A 16,290-nucleotide genomic window follows, 5' to 3' on the forward strand; every position below is an offset into this window, starting at 1 on the left:
CTTTATTCTAGCGCATTGCATTCAGTGTTCAGAGTGTAAAGTCCTCTACAATCAACAAGCCAACTGCAGATTGCTTTGCAGAAAGATGTCCATACAGAATGCAAAGGTATCCCCAGACCTCCAGTCTCAGGTCACTTTAGTTCTCTGTCACACTCTCACTCTGCTCTCTTCATACTTGGTCTCTTGCATTATTCTAAAGGTGCTCAAGAAGCTTGAAAAATGACACCTCATCTTCCGTCTGGATACTTGACAGCCCTCAGCACTTAATATTGAACTTAACAATTTCAGTTAACCCCTTTTTTTCTGTCTTCTTGGATGTTGCTGTTTAATTTGATTCATTTTTCTGCTCTGTCTCCAGCTGTCAGTTTTTAGAGTAATTGTTACCTTGACAACTTTGGTCTCCATCTCATCAGAGACATTCCCTCTGTCCTCTCCACCCCTCTCCCTCTCTGCAACTGAAAACACGTTTATCTTCCAGTTCTGATGAAGGATCCCTGACCTGAAACATTAACATTGTGTCCCTCCCCACGGATGCTGCTTGACCTGCTGAGTCTTTCCAGCATTTTCTGTTTTTTCTTTGGATTTCCACCTTCTGCGGTTTTCTTTTGCCCCAGATTAAGGTCTGGGAGATTTTGGAAGAAGATTCCATATTTCTGAAGGAAGATTAGAACAAAGGAGCATGAGCTGAACTGGGTCGCGAGGTTAGTGAATATTAGGCCTATAGATAGGAGAAAGTCTGTGAAGAAGCTGCACAGACAAACCTTCACAAGATTATCAAATGAGGGAATTTGAGGGGAGAATAATATAGGATTAGTGCGGAATTAGTGCAAATGGGTGCTTGATGGTCAGCTTGGAATTGGTGGGTCTAAGTCCTTATTTCCATGCAGGTACGGTAGTGTAGCGGTTAGCATAACGCTTTACAGTGCCAGCGACCCGGGTTCAATTCCGGCCACGGTCTGTAAGGAGTTTGTACGTTCTTCCTGTGACTGTGTGGGTTTCCTCTGGGTGCTCCGGTTTCCTCCCACATTCCAAAGACGTATGGGTTAGGAGGTTGTGGGCATGCTATGTTGGCGCCGGAAGCGTGGCGACACTTGCGGGCTGCCCCCAGAACACTCTACGCAAAAGATGCATTTCACTGTGTGTTTCAATGTACATGTGACTAATAAAGATATCTTATCTTATTACGGGAGTACTGATGATTAATGGTTTTATTAGAATGCGATTTTCTCTGCTGAGGGTGTCCAAAAAAGAGAGAAACTCTGCTAAAATTAGAGTCAGGTGCTGTCAGGAGTGTGGGGATCTGGAGCTCTCTCCCCCAAAAGATGGGAATTGAAAACTTCAAGAATAAAATTGATAGGTTTTTACTTTGAAGAGATATGAAAAATTATGTAAATGAGACAGGTAGATCAAAGTACAATACAAAGCAGTAAAGCCTTAACTGACTGACAGAACACGCTTAAGGGCCTGAATGACCTGCATTTCACCTTTCTACAGTAGGTCTGAAAATGTGTTGAAATCAGTGTCTTGGGAGATGATCACTGCTTGGCCTCGCTTCATGGTTCCCACTTTGGCAAGAGCACATTATAGATTGGGAGGTGGGAGGAAAGACAATAAGTAGAATGGAGCTCAAGGAAGTATAAGGAAGGAGCGGGGGTCTAAAGGGAAAAGTGCCAGCATATTGAAAGCAGGGAGAAGTACAAGGTGGTCAGGGCAAGAGAAGCCATCCTAATGGAGAAGTGAAAGGCAAAGAGAATGATAAACAAAAACAGAAAATGTTGGAACAACTCAGCAGGTCAGGCTGCATCTGTGGGAAGAGAAACAGAGTCAATGTTTTAGGTTGGTATCATAAACTGGTGCAAAGGCAGTGGTGGTTGCAGGTGGCGAGGTGAAGCTGTAGGGGGAGCCACTGAGGTAATGTGTGAATGAATAACCTCGACAAACTCACAGGTGAACGCAAGCCGGCAGGGGCCATCATTGTGTACTGGTAAGAAAGTGGTTGACACTATGTTATAACCATTCCAGTAAGAAATTTAAATTACTTTTTCACCCCTGCCTCCAAGAATCAGGGCAATTGGGCTTGGTGTTGCTATCCTTAATTAGATCCATCTATTGGAAGGTTAACCTTTTTTTTAATGTTCATTCAAGGGATGTGGGCTTCACAGGCTGAGCCAGCAATTAATTGTCCATCCCTAGATGCCATTGAGAAGGTGGTGGTGAGCTGCCTTCTTGAACCACTGCAGTCCTTGAGGTGTTGGTACACCCACAATACTGTTTGGAAGAGTGTTCCAAGGTTTTCACCCAGCGTCGGTGAAGGAACGGTGATATGTTTCCAAGTCAGGATGGTGTGTAGCTTGGAGGGCAACTTCCAGGTGGTGATTCTCCCATGCTTTTGTTGCCCTTGTCCTTCTAGCTGATAGAGGTGGTGGGTTTGTAAGGTGCTGTCTGCGGAGTCTTGGTGAGTTGCTGCAGTGCATCCTGTAGATGGTACAAACTGCTGCTACTGCATGTTGGTGGTGGAGTGTGTGAATGGTTGTGGAAATGGGTTGATTTTATTGTTTTATAAACTCTACGAATAAACATAGTCAGCATAACTAATCATAAGGTGACTAAAGATTATTAAGTGACACCTAATGACCCTGTTTGCGATGTGTAAGTTGTGGGTAGGCAGTTACGACCAATGAAGCCAAAAGTCTTGCTAAAATAAGTTTCTTTTCAAAAATGTAACTTTGCCTGATCCAAAAATAAGCTTTGCAAAAAGACAGCTTCAAGTTCAGGTTTGGATTTAAGTAAAAATTCATTGCGCTACTTTCACATTTTTTTAAAAAAGAAAACAGAACCCACATCAGGACAAAGGACTTTTTTCAAAACTGCAAGAATTCTGTCTCTGCATCTGTCTGCTCTCACAAGTTACAAACCAATTACGTTTTTGTTTTGGGATATGATGGCTGGCGGGGAGGAGGCATGAGGTCCACAGAGACCTTTTTTTTGCCGAATTACATGCCGTTTTTAAATCTGCAGTCTATCCACAGCAGGCCCTGATGGCCCACGTGCCAAGAGAAAGCCTCTTGTTTTCATTCTGGATTAACCTTTACTTGTCCTGTCCCTAAAGCAATGCTGTAACAGGCCAGAGTCTAACAGCTTACAGGAGGCAGATACAGTAGGCCTCTCCAGCTGGTTCAGCACTCCCATTCATTAGAAAATGAGCATTTTAACAGCCGCACTGACTCAGCGTGCATGTGTTAGAGGCATGAGTAATATGATGAAAGGGCTAGAATGAAATATCTCTGTTACTTTAGTTGGATTCATGCTACAATTCTGTTGGGACTGCAACTCCACCTTGGCACGGACATATTTGTCTCCACGATAGTTAAGTGGGTCACACTGAGGTAGAGGGAGAAGGGTTGTTAGGAGAGGCAAATAAATACCTTTTAAATTACTGAGGTTATTAATTTTTCCTTGCAAGGACGACCATCTCTTCTTGTTGCTGGAGTGTTTCACAGTTCAAGATCTCTCTGTGTTCACAGGGTGCTGGGTTCTTGTGCCTGCTTGGATTTCTTTCCATGGCCAATGGCAGCCATGCCTTCAGCTGTCCAGACCCATCCATGGAATTCCCAACCTAAATCTCTTTGGCTCCAAGACCCTCCCTATTCTTTGACCAAGCTTTTTTCTCACCTTGTCCTAATGACTGTTTATAAGTATTGGGTTAATAATGCTCTTGAGAAGCTACTTTAAATGTATGTTGGTATATGAGGGATGGGTCCAACAACAGAACAGGGTCATCTTTCTGTGAGAATGGGAAGCAGTGGTGGGAGAAGAAGAATTGGATATCAACTCATGGATGGTCACAGCCTCTTTCCAAGGGTAGGGGAGCCTATTTAAGGTGAGAGGGGAAAGATTTAAAAAGGACCTGACGGGCAACTTTTTCACACAGAGGGTGGTGGGTATATGGAACGAGCTGCCAGTGGCAGAGGCGGGTACAATTACGATGTTTAAAAGACATTTGGACGGGTAGATGGATAAAAAAGGATAAAAGAGGGATACGGGCCAAACAGGACTAACTTGGATAGATATCTTGGTCAGCATGGAGCAAAGGGCCTGTTTCTGTGCTGTACAATTCTATGACTCTATGGACAGCACACAGCAGTGTCGTCAGCTTATGCCCAGCCCTGGAGGATGTAGTCACTCGATGGATCCCAGGCTAACTTCTCCGGTCCATTGGTAACAACTGCTTCTCCAGGCAAAGTAAGCAATTTCAGGCCAATGTAATGCCAGATAGGGATGTTTTCTGATCTAAAGGCAGCACAGCGTTTAGGAAGAGTGTCAAGAAGTAGAAGAAAGTGATTAGGAAGAGTGGGACTAATTGGGTATTTCAATAAAGAGATGAGAGAGGCACGAGAGGCCAATAGCTTCTATCTTGTTATAAGATTCCATGTTCCAAGACTGCTTAAAATTTAGCAGCTACAAATTAGCAGCTGTCAAACACCCCTTTTGTTAAAACAAAGCATTTGCTCACAATATCTCAGCTTTTCCGCGTTAAGGTTTATATTATACTAACTGCAGTTCTCAAATATTTTGTAAAAGCAGCCAGCTCGTAATAAATCTGTTCTTGCCCAGATATTTTGCCAAAATAAATTGATTCATTAGGAAGCTTGGGGGAGGGGAGGTGTGGGGGTTCATAGAGGAGGCTTTCCACTCATCAAGATAAGAAACGATAGTTCTGACAAATTCGATGTTTTTTTACGCGGAGCACTCAGTATCAGGGTCAGACGGTTCAGACCAGGTATAGACAGTAGACTACACATTACCTAATAAAGTCTTATAAACCCAGGCGCAGGAAAGCAACCTTCCTGTGCCAATGACACACATCACGCCTGCTAAGTAATACTGCTCAGTCAACGCCAAATCTCGTTGGGTTTTGAGCAGAGTTGTGCAGTACCCTTAAACACAACAAGGAACTGAACAACAGCTCCCTCAGTGGTGTAGTTGTTAAATGTATCATGGGATGATTGGGGAGGGCACAGGATGGGGAAACTTAGGATACAGTCCACAAAGCCCAAGGCAACCAGATCAGGTAATACCACTCAGCACTCTAACGGGTATATTAATTGACAACAATGGGCTTGATCCAGAAAAGAATCAAAGAAATCACAGGTTGATACCCGGCACGTTAGATCCAAACTGGTCAAAATTGTTCAAGTTGTTGGCGAGACCACACTTGGGAGTATTGCCTGCAGTTCTGGTCGCCCAGCTATAGGACGGATGTCAATAAGCTGCAATGGGTGCAGAAAAGATTCACGAGGATGTTACTGGGAATTGAAGAGGCTGGGACTTTTTTTCCTTGGAATCTCGGAGGCTGAGGGGTAACCTTATAAAGCTATATAAAATTGAAGGACGTAGATAAGGCCAATAGTCAGAGTCTTTTTCCCAGGGTAGAAATGTCAAATACTAGAGGGCAAGGTGGGGGGGGGGGGGGGGGAGGTGAATGTTTCAAGGAGATGTTGGGGGGGCAAATTTTTTTTTTACATAGAAAGTAGTAGGCGCCTGGAATGCGCTGCCAGGGGTGGCCGTGGAAGCAGATACGATAGTGGCATTTAAGAGGCTTTTAGATAGACACATAAATATGCAGATAATGGAGGGACGTGGATCATGTGCAGGCAGAAGAGATTTAGTTTAATTTGGCATCATGGTTGGCACAGGCATTGTGGGCTGAAGGGCCTGTTCCTGTGCTGAAGCGTTTTATGTTCAGTGTTTTACTAACTGTTACATCAATGAGATGGTCCTAGGCATTACATCTCTTATAGGTGAGAATATTTTCTCTCAATTTTCTTCTAATCTTTTACCTTAAATCTATGTCTCCTAATTATTGACCTCACTGCTAAGGGAAATAGGTCCTTCCTGTTTACCCTGCTTACTCTTCTGATGATTTTATGCACCTCACTTAAGTCTCTCTTCAATCTTCTTTGTTCCTCACCTAGCTAATTTTTCCCTATAACTGAACTCTCCAACCTTGGCAACATGGCTGTAAATCTCCTCAGAACTCTCTCATGCGATCATATCCTTTCCAGATGAGAAAATGGAAACAAGGTTCTTGTTCCTGACCACTGTCCAGAAAGAGTGATGATAACTTGGTGATCACTCCTGGCTTACATTATGAAAGGCTACTGGATTGAGTCTATGGGAGCATCAATAGAATCAGGTTCACAGCATTGTGCATCATGGCCTGGTAAGGCAATTCCAACGCACAGGAACGCAAGAAGCTTCAGAGAGTAGTAGGCACAGCCCAGTCCATCACAGGGCACATCACTGACAGCATCTACATGAGGCTCCTCCTTAAGAAGGCAGCATCTATCATTAAGGATCCCCACCATCCAGGTTATACCCTCTTCTCGCTGCTACCGTCAGGCAGGAGGTACAGAAGCCTGAAGTCCCACACCACCAGGCTCAGGAATAGCTACTTTCCTAGAACCATCAGGTTCTTGAACCGACCTGCACAACCCTAATCTTACCTCAGCAATGGAACACTACGGACCACCTCTTGCATACCATACAGTTGTCTCTGGTTGTGTTTCTTTTACACTAATGTCTTGTTTTGCACAGTCTTTTTTTTCTTTTCCATCTTGTATAATTTATGTATAACTTATGTTCTGTGTGTTGTCTGAGTCTACGTGCCTGCAATGCTGTTGCAAGCAAGTTTTTCATTCTACCTGTACCTCACCCTACTTGCGCACATGACAATAGACTTGACAACAAAACCCAGTTTTGTCCAATTCAGGACAAAAGAGAGGAAAAGATCTGGAGAAATTGGAATGCAAATTTATTTTCACTTCAGTAAACGATTTTATGACTCAGTCATGAACTGGTAATGAAAGAACGAGGTGGAAAATCCCAATTAACCGCAATGCCCTTTAACCATTTAAGACATTTAAGGGACATTTAAGAGAATATTAGATAGACACATGAATGGTAGAAAAATAGGGGACTATACGGGAGGGAAGGGTTCGATAGATCTTAGAGCAGGATAAAACGTCGGCACAACGTTATGGGCTGAAGGGCCTGTACTGTGCTGTAGTGTTCCATGTTCTAACCAGTTCCTAGTGCAGATGAGACGGTGTGTTTGGGTTAGAGTGCTGGCCCCTTCATCTTAGAAGTCCAACGTTCCACCTCAAACCTGACTTTAGTGTGCAGTGAGGCACAGGCTGCCTCTGCTGGAAGGTGTGAAGAGGTCAAAGGGCACCTATTAGCTGCCCTTCGCCAAGTGCTTAAAATGAATTCTCAAGCACAGTGAGGAAGAAATTCCAATTAAAGTTTTGTTTAAGAATATATGGCATGATGAACACTGCTGCAGTACATGTTACCTTTAGGTAACCCTGATAGCACAAAGGGAAAAAAAAAATCTGTTATCCATCTTACAAAAACACTGTTCAGTTCGTGACAAGCCTCCATATAAAAATCTCCTCCCTGCTCCCAGAGCAATTACTCTTATTCAATTGCAGTGCTGAAACACTGAGTGATTCCAATGTCCCAGACAGCCTCTATTGTCTCCAATCCACCCCCAGCCTCAACCTATTACCTGCCCGGGTGGGAAGTTGTGCAGGAGCTGCTGGATGATATTGTTGTACTGTGTCTGCCAGTGTCTCCTGGCCCAGGCGACGCAGTCCGCCCAGGACTTGGGCTTATCGGTAACCAGACTCTTGTAAACACCTTCCAGGATTTCCAAAGCCTGACCTTCCTGGAGTGTCTTTGTCTGATCCATAAAAGAAGGGCCTCTGTTCAATGTAAAGAGGAGACAGTTACCATTAGTGTCCAGGCTCCAGTCAAGAAACAAGCAAGATTACAGTGTACAGTGAAATGTAAAGCTGAGAACAGCTGGATGTGAAGGGAAATAGTTACAATCTTAACAGCATGGTAAATGAAATGTGTGTCTGGTCCTTTAAGTTTTCACATTCTCTAGTCCAATGCTCCGAATGAATCCAGTGTGTGGCAAATTCCACCACCAAAACTATGGTCTTTTCGGTGTTAATTAACCAGCATTCAATATCTTGTTGCTGGCTGCAGTGGCTCTTAGATTGGCTCCCATTTAGAAGATCCAATTAAATTCATACAGCACGCTCCCTCCTATTGGTGTACCGGACTGTGACACATCTAACCAGGCCCAGTTAAACTGCTTTCAAATAAACACAAATGTTGGAAATGCTCAGCAGGTCAGGCAGCATCTGTGGCAAGAGAAGCAGAGTTAATGCTTCGGGTCAAAGATGCAGGGTCTTCAACCTGGAACATTATCTCTGTTTCTCTTTCTGCAGATGCTGCCTGACCTGCTGAGTGATCCCCACGTTTTCAGTTTCTGTTTCAGAATTCCAACATCCACAGTTTTTATTTGATTTTCATAGATTTCAAGCTATGTTGAAATGTGGCTTAATGCCAATTCCCGAGGGTGGATACGTATCATCACGTGCATTAAAACTCAATATAGCAGCCACTGCACATTAAGAATTGCTTCTGACATTTGGTTTTATTGAATTCAAAGGACCTAAATTACAGGAGCAGTTCGGTGCAAATGATGGTAGTGCTCAATCTGTTTGCTGCTTCCTGCCCATCATGGACTGTGCTATCTAGCTTTTACACTTCATTTAAGTCAGTTCCACACTCTCCCTTTTACCTTTCACTAACGTCATCCTGCTATTTCACTGATTTTGTTTCTCCTTCTTACCTCCAACTCTTTGCCTTTCATTCAGTTACAAACACGGTACCATAAATGGAGGCACTTCACAGGACCGCTGGAGAGGAGATGCTAGGATGAAGGGCTAAGGGCCTGGATAAAGAGCCCGGTTTTTTGGAGGTCCTTAATGAAGGAGTGAGGCACAGAGAGGAAGATTTTAGGGAGGGAATTCAGGGCCTTGTCAGCTGAAGGAATGGCCACCACAGAGCAGTGAAGGATGGCAAAGACCCATAACTTGGAACTGGGGGAGTGCAAAGATCTGGGCAGCACAGTGACGCTGTAGCAGAGCAGCTGTCTCACAGCTCCAGTGATCCAGGTTCGATTCTGACCTCGGGTGCTGTCTGTGTGGCGTCAGAGTCAAAGTGACACACAGGGCAAAAACAGGCCCTTCAGCCCCCTGAGTCCATACCGACCATCAGCCACCCATTTACACGAACCCTACGTTAATCCTTTTTTTTATTCTCCCCACATTCTCCAACATCCTTCCACATTCTACCACTCACCTACACACTAGGGGCAACTTACAACAGCCAATTAACCCACTAACCTGTACATCTTTGGGATGTGGGAAGAAACCGGAGGAAACCCCTGCGGTCACAGGAAGAACGTTCAAATTCCACACAGACGGCACCTGAGGTCAGGATTGAATCCAGGTCTCTTGCGTTGAGAGGCGGTGTCACCGTGCCACCCTGTATATGCTTCCTTTGTGAATCTATTGGTTCTCCCCGGCTGCTCTGGTACCCTCCCATATCCCGATTGGCTGATTAATTGGCCACTGTAAACTGCCCCTCATGCAGGAGGGTGGAAGGAGAATCGGGGAGGGGGGTGTTAATGAGACAGTTAGGTGACCTGGAAATAAGTGGGGGAATGGGATTGATGGGATTGCTCTGAGAGCTAGCAAAGACTCAACATGCTGAATGGCCTCCATCTTTTTCATAAGGAAATATAAAAATATTATACAAAAATGAAATCTCAGATGGTTCTGGAGCTTAAGAAAGGTTTGGAGGTAAGGAGGCATGTAAGGATTTAAGATAAGATAAGCTATCTTTATTAGTCAAATGTACATCGAAACACACAGTGAAATGCATCTTTTTGCGTAGAGTGTTCTGCGGGCAGCCCTCAAGTGTCGCCATGCTTCTGGTGCCACTAACCCATACGTCTTTTGAATTGGGAGGAAACCGGAGCACCCGGAGGAAACCCACGCAGACACAGGGAGAACGTACAAACTCCTTACAGACAGTGGCTGGAATTGAACCCGGGTCGCTGGCGCTGTAAAGCGTTACGCTAACCGCTACACTACTGTGCCTGCCCTCTTGAGCAAAATGGTGAGTTTTTGTTAAGAGTCATAGAGAGCTGCTGCATGGAAGCAGGTCCTTTGGTCCACTGAGTCCGCACCATCTTGGTGGCCCCTTGCCTTAGCCACAAGCTCAAACCCCCACCGAAGCAGTTTGTGAAGTTTGGCACAGATTGTGATGATGATCATGAATCCATGGTGATGATTGTGGGGCTAAGAAGGGCTTAATTATTCCTTCAAGCTTCTCTGCAGGGGCTCTCTCTATAACAGCCCTCGTTCGACGGGCTTTTCAAACTCCACTGCTCCCAGTTTATTTTGTGTGGGATCCTGCCTCTGTTCCAAAGGCCATTTATGGAAGGAACTCAAACTGTGTGACTAGAGAGCCATGTTTGAGTGTTTCTTTTAAGCAATAATTTCCTGACTAAATTGAGGTGTAGTGCAGGGTATTTTTTCAAAGCAAGTGCACCAAGCCATATCATAATGAGCAGATAATGATGCTGAGGAAGAAAAAATGGTGAGGAAAGCAGGGAGGAATCTTTCTGCAAAATTGTGGTGTGGGATTGTTTACGCCACCTGAGAGCGAAGGACTGGAGACCATTTTAACAGCGAACTTGTAATGTCAGTGAAGTGCTCCCTGGATACTGCACTGGAGCACCAGCCTTGGTAAATGTGGAAGACTCGGGACTGGAGTTCAAACCAATGGGCTTCTGACTCAGATTGTCAACTAACTGAGGGAGCAGCCAATGCTCCTGGGTTTCCTTGGAGCAAGAATTCCCAGAAACTCCAAGGAAAAGGAGTCTCTGGGAATTAAACAGCTGGTTTCTCCATGTGTCCCAGCAGCGAGAGTTAGCAAACAAGGCCACAGCTCAAGTGACACCATCTCGCCTCACCCCGCTAAGCTAAATGGGATCTTGCTGTGCACCAACTGGCTGCCAAGTTTCCTCCACTACAAGATGGATTTTTACTTCAAAAATAGTTGATTGGCTGTAACGCTCTGGGGATTCCTGTGCCCACGAAGAAAGGCATCATGGAAGTGAGAATGTTTCCCACTGGCATCCCACGGTGAAATACACACTGGATTACTTGTCTACCGATGGGCTGAATGGCCTAATTCTGCTCCTATATTTTATGGTCTCATCTTTAGGGTCTACGTTGGACTAGGCACAGGATCTTAAAAGCCTACGTCCAGCTGGATGTTGGTGAAACCTTTCCATTCACTACAATAGATAAACACGGAAGTAAAATGTAAGCAAAGGACCTGAGATGGAGGGAAGAAAAATGCTCGCAAATCAAAAGTGCAGAATTACTATTGTTTGACAGGTACATTGTTTATTGAAGTTCCACCTACTTAACTTGCTGTCAGCAGATGAGATAAACAATCCCTTCAGTAAACTGTGAGGTTGAAACTATTACCTTTTTAAGACAATTTCTTAGTTCGAAGCTCAGAGGGGGAGAGAAACTGCAGGGCTAACAGCAGACCCTGTTCAGCTTCAGTGTGAGGCCATAAATGGGCAGACAGCCCAACAGGAGATCTTTCTTACAGTGAGGGAGGCCGAGGGAAGCCAAGTATTTTTGACTTGTGTTTCCTTCAGCTAGTTCGTTCTGGAGACGCTGGCACGTTTGACAGCTCTCGAGGGGGAGGCTATGACTGCTCAGTCCACCAATCTTCCAAACTCGGCCTTCGTTCACCAAAATCCCCAGCACTCTGATCCTCCTCAAATCCAGAGCATTTCACCCGCCCCTCTCACTGCACTGCAGACACTCCTCCTCATTACCCTCACCCTTCCCCCTCCTTCCTGCATATTGCATCCTCTTTTCCCAAACTCACTAAACACACTTTTCCCCTCCGATCTCCTGTTCCCACACCCTCAACCTCTGCAGACCCACCCATTCTCCTTCCATGCAATCTACCCTCAGAAATCCCCTCACACTCCTCCTGTGCTTCCTTTCTGCATTCACTTTCCCCTTTCATCACCCCCTCTGCTGCACTCCCCACGACCTCCTCCCCCTCTCTACCCATGCATACACCCATCTTCCTGCATATATCTCCTGCAAATGTGCAAACCATTTGGATTTGCAAGTACATTGCTGTTCCTTGGGACAAAATCCTGGAACCCAATGGGATCATTGGAAAAACTTCATCAACATGACTGCAACTGTTCAAGGCAGCTCACCATCACCTTCTTAAGGGCAATTGGGGATGGGTAATAAATGCTGGCCTTGCCAGTGGCACCCACAAAAAAAACTACCCTCCACCTTCCTCTCCCATTGCGCACCCCTGTTCCTTCCCCCATCCCTCTTCCCCCAGGTTTTTCCTCTAATCTCCATTGCTTCTCCAACCTCCTCCCTTGTCCATTCCCAACCTCACCCTCCCTCTGAGCTCCACCCGCACCCTACTCCCTTCCTCCCCCTGTATTCCCCTTCTGCACCCAACAATTCTGCCTCCCGTTCACTTACCACCCCCACCGACCACACCCCAATTCCACCCTCCAACCTTCCTCAACACCCATCCAACTTCCCACCTCCAGTACGTGATCTCTGGGACTCTCATCTGTTGAAAGATAAAACTCCATCCTCCACGTGCTGGGGAAGGGAATGGCTCCATGTGGAACTGTAACCTGATAACAATGGGGCTGCGCAATGGCTCAGCTGGTAGAGCCACTGCCTCGTAGTCCCAGAGACCCAGGTTCAATCCTGACCCCGGGCGTTGTCTGTGTGGAGTTTGCAGGTTCCCTCCACAACTGCAGGGGTTTCCTCCAGGTTCTCTGGCTTCCCCCCCACGTCGAAAGACATGCAGGTTGGTAGGTTAATTGCCCACTGTAAATTGGCCCTTATGTGTAGGTGAGGGATAGAATCTGGGAGGAGTTGTTGAGAATGTGGGGAGAATCAAAAAAATAATGGGATTTACGTGGGTTTATTGTAAATAGGTTCTTGGTGGTCAGCATGGACTTGAGAAACAAAGGACTGCAGATGCTGGAATCTAGATGAAAAACACGATGATGCTGGAGGAACTCAGCAGGCCAGGCAGCATCAACTTGTTGGGTCAAAGAGCTCGTTTCTATGCTTTATCTTTATTAGTCACATGTACATCAAAACACACAGTGAAATGCATCTTTTTGCGTGGAGTGTTTTGGGGGCAGCTCACAAGTGTCGCCACACTCTTCTGGCGCCAACATAGCATGCCCACAACTTCCTAACCCATATGTCTTTGGAATGTGGGAGGAAACCAGAGCACCCGGAGGAAACCCATGCAGTCATGGGGAGAACGCACAAGGTCCTTACAGACAGTGGCCGGATTCGAACCCGGGTTACTGGCTCTGTAATAGCGTAACGCTTACTGCTACACTACCGTGCCTGACCTACCGTACTGTACTGTACCGTGCCTGTATCTCTCTGTAACTAACCTGTAATGTTCATTACAAACACTCTTTTCCATTAACTCTGCCTCCGAACAGGGACACAAATCAAATTCAATTAAATGCCAACCACAAATGGTTTCATTGCACGTTCTCTCCTCTTCCACAAGATAAACCGGAACAAGCGGGGATCAAGAAGTCTACTTACTCCAAGTACTTGTTGACGTTCTCTGCTGGCTGCTTGAACAGTCCTTCAAACTGGTCCCGGGCCCACTGCAATTAAACACATCCAATAGGTTACCGTCCAATCAATGGGATAAAGGCAAGAGTCACCCCATTGAGCTTGGGGGGGTGGGGGAAGCATATAATTGACCGTTATAGAGTGTGAGATCCAGATTCAGGTCCTGTTACACCATAAGATATAGGAGCAGAATTAGGCCATTCGACCCACTGAGTCTGCTCCGCCATTCAATCATGGCCAACTTCTTTTTTCATTCCCATTCTCCGCCTTCCTTCACCCCACCCCACCCCGCACCCCCCTGTAACCCTTAACCTCTTTACCAATCAAGAACCTATCAATCTCTTCCATAAGTACACTCAATGACTTGGCCTCCACAGTCCTCTGTGGCAACGAATTCCACAGATTCACCACCCTTTGCTGAAGAAATTCCTCCTCATTTCAGTTTTAAAGGGATGTCCCTTTATTCTGAGGCTGTGCCCTTGGACCCTAGACAATCCTACTAATGGAAACATCCTCTCCACGTCCACTCTATCCAGGCCTTTCAGTATCCGGCAGGTTTCAATGAGATCCACCCTCATCCTCCTGAACTCCATCGAGTACAGGCCCAGAGACATCAAACACTCCTCATATGTTAAACCTTTCATTTCTGGGATCATTCTTGTGAACCTCCTCTGGACCCTCGCCAGGGCCAGCACATCCTTCCTGAGACATGGGGCCCAACTTGTTCTTAGCTAGTCTCCGTGGTCTTGGAGTGGGGAGGGAGATTATTGGCGAGGGAGGAAACAAAAAGGAACTTTTTTTTATCCACCAACTTCTTCTTGGAATACACGGGACAATGCACATTTTAGGGTCAGCTGTGATGCCCCAAATAGTTCAACAGCTTACTAACTCTCAACAGCGAGGCCTACACTTCAAAGGCTGAGCTTCTGGTGTGTGTGGAGCCAGGTGCCACCAGTAGGAAAGGGGTAGAGGGAAAACTGAATTAAAAAAAAGAGCAAAAGACCATCAAAAAGCAGGAAAGACCCACAAACATGCTTGCCCCTTATTCTCTATCCCCATAGCTCCTGGTTATCCCAATATCCTCTCTCTTTCAACCATTATGCACTTGTTTTTACTCTAATCCTACTCCAGATTTTATTCTCCTTACTTTCCTATCAATTTCCCTCAGATTATACCAATTATCCCCACATAAGGGACAATTTACAGTGGCCAATTAACCTACCAACCAAAAAAATCTCTCACTCAACAGAGTCAATAACTGAACCTCCATTCCCTAGATTTCGTTTACTGATGCAATGGGCATAATTTAATCAGATTGAATTGGTGGGTTCAGGAAATAAATGCTCTTTCCTAACTTTAATTTGTTCTTATAATCACATATGTGGGAAGCACGTCTGGAGTCAGAGGGGGACCAGATTCACGGATAAGTATCTGAAGATCCTGGGACTGACGGTGGCTGTCATTTCAATAATGTCATGGTGATACTCAGCATGGGGTGGAGCAATAAGCAAAGGACAAGAGAGGAGTGAGAGCAGAAGAGTAAAGGAGCAGAGACCAAGAACAAAGAGAGAGGGGGAACTTCAAAGGAGATGCGCAGGGCAAGTTTTTTTTCACACGGAAAATGGTGGGTGCCTGGAATATGCTGCTAGTGGTGGTAGTGGAGGCTCTTAGATAGGAACATGAATATGCAGAGAATTCAGGGATATGAACCATGTGCAGGCAGATCAGTTTAATTAAATGTCATTAGCTTAGTTAGTTTGGCACAACGTCATGGGCCGCAGGGCCTGTTCCTGTGCTGTACTGCTCTGTGTTCTAAAGAGGGTAGTTAGAGTAAGGAAAGGAGAATGAAAAGCAGACAGCAAGAGTAAATCATGAGAAGAAGAGAGTGAGGGCAAAGACGAGGCAGTAATAGTAAAGAGCAGAGCACAAAGTGAGTAAAGGAGCAAGAGGGACGATGAAGGAGAGTGAGCGGAGAGTGAAATGAGCAAGTGTAGAGAGAAGACAGTGATGAGAGGGAAGGAAGAGGAGTGAGATTGAAGGCAAAGAAGAGAGTGGAAAGAGGCGGAGGTGTGCAAAGAGGTTGAGGAGCAAGAGGAGTAGCTAGAAGTGTAGAGGGAGAGGAGAGGAGGAGAAGAAGAATAGAGACAGAATGGAGAAGACCAAGAGAGGAGAGAGAGAGTGAGAGAGAAAGGAGAGAGAGAGTGAGAGAGAGGAGAGAGAGAGTGAGAGAGAGAAGCAAGAAAGGAAAAAAGTGAAAGAAAGAGAAGGAAAAAAGTATGAAAAAGAAAAAGGGTGAAGAAGAAATGGGCAGATAATTGGTTTTCTGTTGATGTTGACAGAGGGACAAATGGGAGGCATGGAGCAGTTTTCCCACAATACTGCATTGTACTGGCAGCCTAATTAACAGTGCAGCAAAACAAAAGAGAGAAAAATATTCCAATATTCACTAATCCAGGTGTAACTACATGCGGAGGAAACAACTTATTAGAGGGCCTGTTAGAAATTCTGTTTGAAAACCATCACATATGGAGGATGTGAATTCCCATTTGTTTAAATTAGATGGATCTGGACAGTTGACATACACCAAAAACTGCTGCACATAAACACAGACTTCCCATCAATGGCAAGACAATCTTGACAGAGGCTGCATACATCAGGGAGTACTTCCAAATAATATACATTT

General features: G+C 45.3%; 1 protein-coding gene across 3 annotated transcripts in view; it reads right to left on the reverse strand.

The window, feature by feature from the left end:
• The window catches only part of LOC127571393 (ubiquitin-like modifier-activating enzyme 1), a 258,873-nt gene that overhangs the window by 147,045 nt on the left and 95,538 nt on the right, over positions 1-16,290 (reverse strand). For all 3 annotated transcript variants that reach the window (XM_052017709.1, XM_052017710.1, XM_052017711.1), the window contains exons 16-17: positions 13,575-13,639; positions 7,571-7,766 (exon numbers count right to left, since the gene is read on the reverse strand). In XM_052017709.1, the coding sequence (XP_051873669.1) occupies positions 7,571-7,766; positions 13,575-13,639 (261 nt within the window). The remainder of the gene's footprint in view (positions 1-7,570; positions 7,767-13,574; positions 13,640-16,290) is intronic.

The sequence above is a fragment of the Pristis pectinata genome, chromosome 6 (genome assembly GCF_009764475.1).
Source record: "Pristis pectinata isolate sPriPec2 chromosome 6, sPriPec2.1.pri, whole genome shotgun sequence".
NCBI lineage: Eukaryota > Metazoa > Chordata > Chondrichthyes > Rhinopristiformes > Pristidae > Pristis > Pristis pectinata.